At 40.2% G+C, this 11,448-nt stretch overlaps 2 protein-coding genes across 2 annotated transcripts in view; one reads left to right on the top strand and one right to left on the bottom strand.

The window, feature by feature from the left end:
- The first annotated feature begins 265 nt into the window (after positions 1-265).
- Positions 266-2,199, top strand: foxe1 (forkhead box E1). Its single transcript, XM_010775572.1, has one exon. It carries the CDS (start codon positions 581-583, stop codon positions 1,679-1,681), a length of 1,101 nt encoding a protein of 366 aa, XP_010773874.1. The 5' UTR covers positions 266-580; the 3' UTR covers positions 1,682-2,199.
- Positions 2,200-3,667: 1,468 nt separating this feature from the next.
- The window catches only part of spag5 (sperm associated antigen 5), a 16,276-nt gene continuing 8,495 nt past the window's right edge, over positions 3,668-11,448 (bottom strand). The window contains exons 12-23 of the mRNA XM_010779409.1: positions 9,868-9,918; positions 9,260-9,434; positions 8,656-8,789; positions 7,920-8,088; positions 6,844-6,946; positions 5,983-6,220; positions 5,162-5,294; positions 4,994-5,074; positions 4,369-4,518; positions 4,169-4,243; positions 3,968-4,048; positions 3,668-3,862 (exon numbers count right to left, since the gene is read on the bottom strand). Of these exons, the coding sequence (XP_010777711.1) occupies positions 3,791-3,862; positions 3,968-4,048; positions 4,169-4,243; positions 4,369-4,518; positions 4,994-5,074; positions 5,162-5,294; positions 5,983-6,220; positions 6,844-6,946; positions 7,920-8,088; positions 8,656-8,789; positions 9,260-9,434; positions 9,868-9,918 (1,462 nt within the window). The 3' untranslated portion in view covers positions 3,668-3,790. The remainder of the gene's footprint in view (positions 3,863-3,967; positions 4,049-4,168; positions 4,244-4,368; positions 4,519-4,993; positions 5,075-5,161; positions 5,295-5,982; positions 6,221-6,843; positions 6,947-7,919; positions 8,089-8,655; positions 8,790-9,259; positions 9,435-9,867; positions 9,919-11,448) is intronic.

Genomic DNA, 11,448 nt, shown 5'->3' with positions numbered 1-11,448 from the left:
AAACTATATTCTGATTAAGTAGATATCCCTTTGCTATTTCAGAACTTTCAAGATTTATTGCAGCTGTATTAAGGAAACGTCAACACTCTAGAAATAGAAATGTTTACTAGAAAGTATGCAGACTTGTCAAACGTGAACAATAGACCCTTATAGAGCTGAGGTATGTCAAGAGCTTGTGATGCTTCAGGGGGTGTGGCCCCTCAGGTGGAGCTAATGTCTCTTCAGGTAACGCTGAGTGACTCATTCTCACACACACCTTAAGCAACATGCATGGCACTCTTGCAGCACAACTCTTTAATTTCCCATGACTACGAACTGTGGGAATGAGAATAGCAATTGTTCAAACACGAGCTCTTGGTAAAAAGTGTATGACTTGCACTTGAAGAGCGGCTGGATTTGGACCGAAAGACCGTGAGTTGTTGTAAACAAATGTGATCTTTCTGGCAGGACTGTTTTTGAAGCCCAGGATTAAATCAGACAGAGGGAACTTCATCTGAACTGTGGAAGTACTAATACTGTGCAGCCTTTGCAGTAAGTTCACTTTAAAATCTGACATTTAAGGGACATATCTGAACTGTTCATGACAATGCCGGTGGTCAAAGTGGAGAAAGGCTCTCCAGCAGACACACAATCGTCTGCATCCAACACTCAGCAGCAGACAGAGGATCAGCCCAGAGGTCGGAGGAGGAAGAGACCTCTGCAGCGAGGGAAGCCTCCTTACAGCTACATCGCACTCATTTCCATGGCCATAGCCAACTCCCCTGACCGCAAGCTGACTTTGGGGGGCATCTACAAATTCATCACAGAGCGCTTCCCCTTCTACAGAGACAATTCAAAGAAATGGCAGAACTCCATCCGCCATAACTTGACTCTCAATGATTGCTTTATCAAGATCCCCCGAGAGCCGGGGCGGCCAGGGAAGGGCAACTACTGGGCCTTGGACCCCAACGCTGAGGACATGTTCGAGAGCGGCAGCTTCCTGAGGCGCAGGAAGAGGTTTAAGCGCTGTGACATGAACACTTACACCTCATATGTGCATGAGACACCAGTTTTCTCTCCTGTGCAGATTGCCAGATCAGCCTCATATTCCAACTCTGTCTACAACAACATGACAGTCAGTCCGGCGTACGGGCAGCAGCTGCACTCTGCCTATTACCCCTCTGCATCTCCTCCTGTGTTTGGACCTGGCCAACACCGCACGTTCAGCATCAACCACCTCATAGGACACCAGAGTCCAGCCAGCATGCTCGCAGGTCAGGGGTCAGAGGTGATGCAGCAGTCCAGCCGCAGCTTCAGTCCAGAGGGTCTGCCAAATGGGTCTAGTCACTGCGGCCTGGGAGCAGCGGCTTTTCAGAGTCAAGCGTGCGGAGGGGCTGTATCATCACGCCCCTCTACCCACCCGGGGTTCACCTACTCCGGGCCAAACGGCCACCCGCACCAACACACACACCAGGCAGCGTATGCACAGGGCCACAGCCAGGGGTACGCAGCGCATGGACGCCTCAACTCCTCAGCTCACGGGTCTGTGGAGGCCGTGGACCATTACGGCAGGGTGTCCCCCGTTCAGCTGGGCTCTCTCTCGCAGTATAACAGTGCTGCAGGGCCTATTGCTAACACTGGGGGTTACCTGAGACACCCAACATATCCAGGGAATATGGACAGGTTTGTGTCTGCTATCTGAGCCACTAAAACCCTCAGAGACTTGAGACGGCACCCAGTGAGCCTGACATAATGCGCACAATCGTGATGGTTCCTCTCTTTGTTAATGACCTTTGTTAAGGGCAACATTGAAAAGACTGATTAACCTCACCTTACAGAACTGTGATTCATTACATTAACCCAACACCCCACTTTCCATTGATGATAATTTACTAGATGCGATAAATGTGGATTTAAATGTCAAGGCCTCTCTATACGCAGCATGTGAGTGTAAAGTGTATCTAATGTCAAGTGTGGTTGAAAGCTTATTTTTATGTCATAATTTGAATGTGCAAGTTTAATATTTACATTAATGCTGAGACATGACAGACTCTGAAATATCAGTATAAATTATTTTTGCTTCATGGTCATTGGCTTAGCAATAAGTGACTCGAATAACGTCAGCTTTAGTACATTTGCATGTATTTTGTTGCCAAATGAAAATGCATATTAGGTTGCCTTTTTGGAAATAAAAGAATTATATAGCACTTTGGCTCTTAAAGAATAACATATTTTAACTATTGATGTTTTATTGCTATTACAATTTCAGCAATTTTGCCAAAAAATCCAAACAGAATTATTTGTATAATACCTAAGGGGTTACTTAAGGCTTGTCACATATTTAATTCCTATTAGTTATATTTGTACATCAACTATGATATATTACAAAATAACATGGACAAACAGATCCAGACATTTGCCTCCAGGAACAAAAAAACACACTCGAACATGTTTTTCTTTCTGTGCTCGCGTGTTTTCCTCACTGTTTCAGCTCAGCTGGTTTGAAGTGTTGTCTGGAGCCACAGTGTTTCCAGTCGGCGTGACCGGGCCCCAATTATCATGTCCAGACTTCAACGCTGCGCTTAGACAGGCAGACACAGTTAATCTGCCACACAGATCCACTAATCAAGAAAATGAATCGACTTGTAACTCGATATTTCAGCCTGAAAAAGTTAAGTCGTTTTGAGGCCTTTATCTCAACATGAGAAACCTTCCTCACTCGAAGTCTGCATGTCTGACAAGACGGGACTCGCTAGGAAACGCTACATTATCTTGAAGATAGTTGATTTTCCTATCAGTAAAGAAGCTTTGTTGACAGGGAAGATGTTTTTTGATCCAACAAAGTATCCACAGTTAAAAGGGTCTTCATTTTTCTTGAGTGCCGCTGAATGTTTAAATCTTTGTGGATCAACTAAGAATGGTAGTAATCAGCAAGTGTCACATTTATAATTTCAAAAGAATTTTTTTTATCTTGAACTCAAGATACCGGTGACAGGGGATATCCGCAACAAAGCTTTATTTGATGAACACTCACTTCTGTTGTGGTCTAATGGTAGCCTAGAATAGCAGTAAGTGGTTGATTTTCACAGTTTGCCTAGCTAATATGTTAAGACAAATAATATATCCAAAAGAGGGGAACAGAGACTTTAACAAACTCTGGTCTAGCCAGCATTGGAAAACCACATCATCAACATAACAGCATAACATCTACTGTGGAAACAATCTGCAAACGTGTGCACCCTATCGATGACTTGTAAATGATAACACTAGGATTGCACCTTTGCAAACGGTTACTAATGTATTTATTTAAATGTTTTGGGGGACGGATTCAATATATATTTGAAGACAGATACTTTATGAACAATGCAGGCCGACATGAGACATCTTCTGAATTAAGTTGTATCATTTATCGTTATTACGCCCAAGCCATCATCTATTACCTTTTACTCAATACTGGGTAACTGCTGCTAAAACAAAGCCAGGTGTACAGCATATAGTTATGACGTATGACATTTGAAGAGATGTGTCAAACTTATTGTCCAGCAAAACTGCTTTTAGCAAATTGTGCAAAACATGTCTTTTTTGAATGTTAACATGTGTTTGCCGCCATCACAAAGAAGGCAAACACTTTGAATTGTTGTCATTGCATTTAATCCTGAAATAAATAAAAAAACATCACAACAAGGATAATCCCATTTTAAATCATTTATTTGATAACATATCATACTGAAAATATGAATAAACACATCCAGGACAAGCTTAAACAACATGGCTATAAATACAATGAACACAGGTTACAATAACAAACATGTCAGCCGATATATGAAATGAGCCGTTGGAGTTGTTCACAATTCTTCACGACCACCGGCAAAGACAGCAAAGTCTGTGTGGAGAAATGAAAACCCCTCTTTACTTCCAACACACAAACATAGAAACAGCATTTATTCATGTACAGAAAAAGACAAGCATTATAATAAGCATCGCTCACCTCTCTGACTTTATTGATCATTTTGTTCAACATCTGGAGCTCATTTTCACTTTTCTGCTGGTTGGCCAGATGGATGAGTTGCTGCAAGCGACATTACAACATCGTACATAATGACATTATAGATTTTATATTTGTCCCAGTTAATAAATAACACCACTTTTATGCAGTGAGTCAATACCACGGTAACAAGACGATACTTACATGTCTTTTTGCTCTCTCAAGGAGTTTAACTCTGCCCTGCTCCAATTTCTCAACACTCAACTTCAGTCTCTCCACCTTCAGTTTAAAAAAAGGACCCATGTTAGAGAACCTGATGTGTTTGCTCAACTATAGCTTACAATTAAGGCTAATAAACTATTATGTTTCTGGCATTTCACAGAGCATAAGTGACAGGATCATACCTCTCTCAACAATTTGATTTGTTCCTCCATTAGTTGTGCCGGGTTAGCTGATTCGCTACCGGCTTTTCCCAACTCTACCCGCAGGTATTGAGTCTCCACCTGTGACTGCTGGAGAGAACGACGGAGCTCAACCACCTCCTTCCGCAGTTCCTGTGAACAATTAAATACAAATAAACCGTTAAGTGTAATCAAGTGTATTCTGAGTTGGTTTTTAGCTAGTATTGTTTCCAGCTTTTGAGTGTGTGTCAGAATGTGGTTTTGGAGACACTTTGGTAACTGTAGCATGGAGTACTTAAGAAATAATAAAAAAATGTATATGATAAAAACAAGTGTTTGTATTTCCATTTTAAGACTAGATTTTGTCACTGCAATAGCATTGGAAGTGTGCTAGGGGCAGTCATGAAACTTTACAGATATGGGGTTGAATTCAAATGATAAAATCAAGGTCCAAGGAAAGGGTGCCATTGTCCTTCCTGGCTGGTGGGATCCCTTTCCCCCCCTTTTTGATTTTAACTACGAATCTGCCCACATAAAAATGATGACATCCATCGCACCAGCTGAAGCTAATACCAGCATTTCTTTCACAGGTAGTCAATATATACACAGTATGGATGGTGTGCCTTACTTTGCTCTCAGTCTTGTGTTTATTTAGAATTTCCTGGGTCTCTTGAACTTCTGACATCAACTTTGTCACAGTTTTCTCATCCTGTGAAAAGAGAAACATTTATAGGAAAATGACAGGGCAGAGCTCTTTTGTATCCTGTTTTCAAAGTTAAAGTCCAGTAGCACTTACCAGAGCTTTCTGCTGCAGCGCCTGATTTCCTCTCTCAAACAGGCTGTTCAGACGGCTGAGCTGGAGCTTCAGCACAGACGCCTCGGCTTCATGTCTGTTGCTTGCAGCCTGCTGCTCCACCTGCAGGCCAGAGCTGGAACAATGCATCAGATAAGGTTGAAGAAGAAGAAGAATGACATGCATGAACCCTATTGGTGTTTACCAAAATAAATTATAAAAACGGCACTAATATGTTCAATATGAAAGAGAACTTGGCAACTCCACCAATTCATATCTAAAGGAAAGTAAATCCAGAAACCTTCATGTTTATTAACACAATTAGTATGACCTCTTCTCTGTGTAGGGTTGAACATATCAATGCCAAACCTCTGATACAAAATCTTAATGAAGTGCAGACCTTTAATAAATCAATCGGTTGTTCCCGATTTGTTTTTCACATTTGGTGAGTTGAGAAATTGATTGCAATCAGTCGAATAGTTGCAGCAGAACACACTCTCTACATGACACAGATCTACTTATGGAACAATGTGTTCATTAATCAAACAATCAAAACTACTGAAAAGAGATTTTCTATAGATGGATAATTATGCAATTCATGCATCAAACAAAAATCCTCAAAAAAGTCAAAAAAATAAAGATCAGGAAACTTGTGTTTGGCATTTTCCCTTAATAACAGAGCAGTTCATTGAGGAATCTGAAACATATGTACGATGCACTGAACAAGTGTTAGTTGCAGGCCTAAGTGTATTGGTCATGAAGTGAGCCTCATGTGGAAAGGCCATCTTGATCTCCCCACCACATAGACACGGTACGGCACTCACATGGCGAGGTGCAGCTCCTCCAGCTGAGCGTCTTTGCGCTGTTGCAGCAGCTTCGTGTTGCTGATCAGCTCTGTGATGGTGCTGCCCAGATCGACCAGCAGCTCCGCCACGCTGCTCTGATCCTCCTCGGGGTCACACTCTGCTGCTGCGTTACTTTTCTTTCTAGGCGTGACGGCTGCAATGCGGGTGAAGGCGCTCGTCTCACTAAACAAAGTTTCGCACGGTGGGTCGGCCACGTCTGAGGGGACGGGAGAGAAAGTGAACTACGAGTTAGATTTCCGATTGCCTCGAGTAATAAGATGCCATTTCTCATGCATGAAGCGAATCGATATAGAAAATATGAATTACTTTTGTTTATAACTACGTTTTGTTCTCATGTTTTGGTAGTCTTTGATTTCTGGGATTCATCAATGTTTTCTTTGTAAACACTCTTACCAAGAAGCATCTTGTTTTAACAGTCATGAGTGTCTCTGGGTGTCAGTCTGTTCGGGGACACTGGTTTGCAACTTCTTCTTTTTTTAAATACACTTGCATTGAACTACATTTATTTAAATTGGTGCTCATGCCAGATAGACGCACAGTGACTTCTTTTAACCCAGGTTGAGTAGAACATTATAATGCGTGGTTGGATAATGCACCTTGACACGCTCAGATTGACCACCAGTATCGGTTAAACCAGCTTGACTGTTTCAGTTGGAAAGTGGCTATTTGTGTTCAGGTTTAAAAAAAAAAAACACACACAAGCTTCTTTAATGAGAAAATATAATATTTTTCATTCTTAAAAAGAACCAAGCCTTTCTTGTGGAGTCATGAACTAAATTATAATTGACTATCACTCAAAGACCCAGTAAGCTACAGTACCTGATCCAGGAAGGGTCTCTGTTGTGAGTGCAACCATGACGCTGTCGACAAACGAGCTGGAGGGGTGACGGCGCTCCACTTGTTGAGACTCCTTCTGTGGTTTCTGAAAAACAATACAAGTATACATCAAAATATTGTTTTTCTCCACAGTGATGAAATCGGTTTGATTGGAGCTGATTTTAGCCTTTTCCCTTATCATGAAGTTTGACTTGACACATGAGTAACATAACTTGAACACAATTAGTGGTGCAATCTTGAGTCCACTAGAAATATAGTTATAGCCTGACGTGTACCTATTTATTTAAAGGTCACCTATCATGCTATTTTTAGGCAATAGCATAGGTCTCAGATATATAAAAAACATGTCTATGAAGTGTTTTGCTCAAAATACCAAACAGATCACCCATTCTAGCCATGCCTCATATCCCTCTATTTCACTTCCTGTTTCAAAAGTGCTGATTTTGGGTAGAAAGCCAGCTTAATGTTACCTATGTTAAGAAAAAAGTGCTAAGTTATGATATAATATTAAAAAATATAATATAAAAAATAAAAGTAAAAGAAAACATACTTTCCAAAATACAAATCCTGTAACAGTTGTTAGAATTTAGCAATCAGGAATATATTACACAGTTATTAATGGCTTATGTATAAAATGTAATGTATATATTGCACATATATGCTCTCCAGTACAGGTTAGCTCTGAGTGTTAGCGATGCTAATGTAAACATCGACCAGATTACGTCTAAAACAGTCAGGCATTGTTTCTGATAGCAGCGTTTCTGATAGTGCTGTGGGTCCACATTTCAGATATTACGTCATATCGGACTCAAATCTGGATCAGCTCCGTTGTACCCCCGTTTTTAGAGATTTGGGTACGGAGGAAAAGAGAGAGGGTTTTATTTTCTGACGCTGCGTGAGTTCCCTGACACACCGGGGACACATGTTTATGTATAAAAGACATCAAAAAGTGCATTCTGCATGATAGGTCCCCTTTAATATTAGAATGGATTCACATGGAAGTATGGAAAATGCAGAGAATCTGCTTCAGGTTGTGTTACGCCTTTCGTATGCATTACCTGGCCATTGAGAGCAGCATGTATTTCATTGGTCAGTCCCCTCAGTGTGTGATGCAGCAAAGTTATTTCAGTGACCGCGTCTGCCAGTTTCCGTCTAAGCTCCAGCTGAGTGGCACCGGCTCTGGACTTTGTGGTTTCCAGCTCCTCGTGCAAGCTCCTCTTCTCAATCCTGCATCACACATACAGATAACTTATCATGCCGTATACAAAGAAAATGTTATACAACTTTAAAAAGAGTTTGTAGAAAGATTTTCTGAATGTTAAACATTTCTGTATGCTCATAGTTGGAGTGAAGACTTGTTTACCCACACTGGGAATATTTTGTATCTTAATCAAATGTACTATCAAGCCATTATTTAATAATAATAATAATAATAATAAATTACATTTTTTATTAGAGTGCTTTTTCTTTGCTTAATTTTGCTTCTACCTTCATTTTCAAATAATAAATTATAATGTCAGTTCTTATGAAGAAGCTAATGATAAGATACAACTCAATACACTGTATAAAGTGTAATGCATATCATATTTGTTAAAGAACTAGTAAAAAGGAAGTTATTTTATATTTGCTAGTACTTTAGGTTTAGTGTAACCCTAACCCTGTTCTAAAGATGATTTATTGGAGTATCTCATTTCACGTGTCTCCATTATGTTTTATCACTGTAGCTGCATTTTGAAACTGTTTGAATTCAATAGGATTAAGATAATGACATGGGTGTTTTTAAGTTCAACTTACTGAAGTTGACCAAGCTCTCCATTCAGGTCCTCACACTTGATGTTCCTCTGCCGCAGAGCCTGCAGGTTGGCACTCAGCAACCGTTCACTTTCAGTTATCTGCTCCCTCGTCAACTCATTCTCCACCTGTAAGAACTGAAACACACACAGACAACAGGAAATGATCAAACTGAAATTGCATACCATGATGACGCACTTTACTGAGCAGACCGGGTGAATAAAATGACTGTACCAAATGTAATTATTTAAATGTGCAAAACTTGTATTGAGAGTTTCCAAGTAAGCTGTCTGTCTTCATATTTTATGATCCGTGATTCATAGTGCCGCTAAATGTCTGCACTCCCGCTAAGTTAATACAGGTGTGTGTGCAGCAATCAGGAGATCAAACAAATTATGGACACAAAGAAAAGGACGGTAATTAAATCTAAACGGCTAAAAGATAACTAACTGAGAACGTAATGTCTTTAGCTTTGAAGCTTCAAACTAAATGCCCTAATAATAGACTTATTTATATTTTGTTGAGCTACAGACTTCTCAAGAGAATTAAAGCAAGAAAGAGAAATACAAGTGATGCAAGTGTAAGTATTTCAATCTGAAAAACGAACCTCGTTCATCTCCCGCACACCACTGAGCTGTGTGCAAACATCCTGGAGCTGCTGGATCTGCACGCTCTGGGACTGAGAGAGGACCTGCAGCTGGCTGAGCTGCTTCTCACTCTGAGCCAGAGCCTGAGATAACTCACACACCTGCTGCTCCGACTGACCCAGAGACGCCTCCAACCTGAACACAAGACACAACACGGGCAGTGAGCATTAGTTAGAAGACGGTTTTTAGAGATGTGACAGGGAAATTCATTTTGCCCTTGGAGAACAAAGTTACTTCCCTCTTCTTTCTCAATTCAAACAGGCTAGAAAAATATATATTTGCCTATTTATATGCTGCATATGAGGCAAGTTGTCCGTAGCAGAAAGTTCCCTTATTATGAAAAGAGAGTATATGAAAACTGAAAAAAAACATGTGGACACTTTAACATATCATTAAATTAAAAGAGGCATCCAAAAAGTCAGTGAGAAGATTTTGTCTGAGGTTTGAAAAGAGAAACTGAACAATCCTATAATTGTTTTCATAAAATGTTATCTAGCCATTAACCTATTTCAACCTGAAAGTTATTTTGTCATCCCCGAGTAGAAAAAGAATAATTGTCACCACTTGCCCGTTTGCTCTGTCCTTGGCTTGCTGGACGTCTCTCCACGAATGCTGCAACCTGAAACAACAACAACATGTTTTAGCACCGAGCTGTACTTCAGCCATTCTTGCTTTTTCACATTCACCCTTGATGACGTTGGTTGATTAGCATTTCCAGATTTTGTTTAATATTATATTCTTAAGCCCAAACAAAAGGAATCCAGGGTTCATACACTTTCACCAATGATTTTTTTCATGACCTTTACCTAATTTTTCATGACCAAACAAATTACTCTCTCAGCGGTACAACTGAAAATGGTTTATTTTAACATGGAACAGGAAATAAGGTCTGCATATGAAACATGTTGTGCCTTTCTAAAACAAATCCAATAGCTACACGCTAAAGCAACTCAAATCTCTCACCAGCAAAATACCCCGTCAGTTAAATGCCATTTTACGTTTCATTACGATACAGTATTTATTATCATTATAAAATTACTATTTTGGCGATTAGCTAAAATATAAATTATATTTGATGCAACTTTAGTTACATTTCCATGACTTTTGAAAAATATTGTTTTCCATAACTTTTCCAGGGCCTGGAATTAGCATTTTTGATTTCCATGACTTTTCCAGGTTTTGAATGACCGTAAGAATCCTGAGTGTTAGAGTTTTACTCAGTACAGGGTGTACTTTGAGGGTTTGTGACTCTGCAGACCGTTTACATGCAGAAAAACCTTCATAACACACAAGGGGACGGTGATAACCGGAAAAGCATGACATGGGCCCTGGACAAAGGTGCACAGCATTTGTGGGGTCTGTAGATATTTAGGAACCCAGCTCAAGGGGCGGAATAGAGTGGTGGCTAAATCATATTTAAGACCTTTTTTATCATATTAAAGACTTTTTAAGGTCTTACATTCTGATTATCAAATGTAAGACTTAAGACCCCTTCGGAACCCTGTAAATAACATTTAGAAACCTTATGCTAAATGGTTTCCCACTAGCTCTATATCCCACTTGATGTCACCCACATCTCTGCCATGAAGGTTCACTTGAATGGATGATGTGTGCACCAACACCGAGTTAATATAAAGCCCCTTAGAGAAGTGCGAACACACTATCTAATTAAACTTTTATTTTAAGTCAATTATTAAATTCATAAAATGCTGAGGAGACTTTCTGTAATGCATTTAGTATAAACGATGCAACCTTCATTTTGAAGGAAAGCTCCATCTCTTTTTGGAGAATCAGAATCCCTCATTAGTCCCAGAGGGGAAATATAGTGACAGCTAAGAGACACTGAAACTTAGTGAAGTGGACTCAGTCAAAAGCATAGCCGTGGGAACATGTTTCAAATGGGGGGTGCGGTGGGGATGACACCAGGGCCGGTTTTGACCAATTTGCTGCCCTAGGCAAGATTTTAGCTGGCAATGAAAAACCTCTACAAAAGCTACAAACAGAGAAACATATTGACATGGTGGACAGCTTATATAACAAGGCTTCAAATGTATACTATTTAGTATTGCATGAACATTGAACATGTTTTAATTGGGGGGTGGACTTCACATCCTCTAGGGGGGTCCGGGGGTGCCCTGCCAAGGCACAC

Source organism: Notothenia coriiceps, unplaced genomic scaffold (assembly GCF_000735185.1).
Source record: "Notothenia coriiceps isolate Sejong01 unplaced genomic scaffold, NC01 NC01_scaffold00000339, whole genome shotgun sequence".
In the NCBI taxonomy this organism is placed as follows: domain Eukaryota; kingdom Metazoa; phylum Chordata; class Actinopteri; order Perciformes; family Nototheniidae; genus Notothenia; species Notothenia coriiceps.
This window is presented reverse-complemented; position numbering and strand designations above follow the sequence as displayed.

What these genes read in the sequence shown, in the direction of transcription:
- foxe1 (XM_010775572.1), top strand. Translation starts at nt 581, where the DNA reads ATGACAATGCCGGTGGTCAAAGTGGAGAAAGGCTCTCCAGCAGACACA.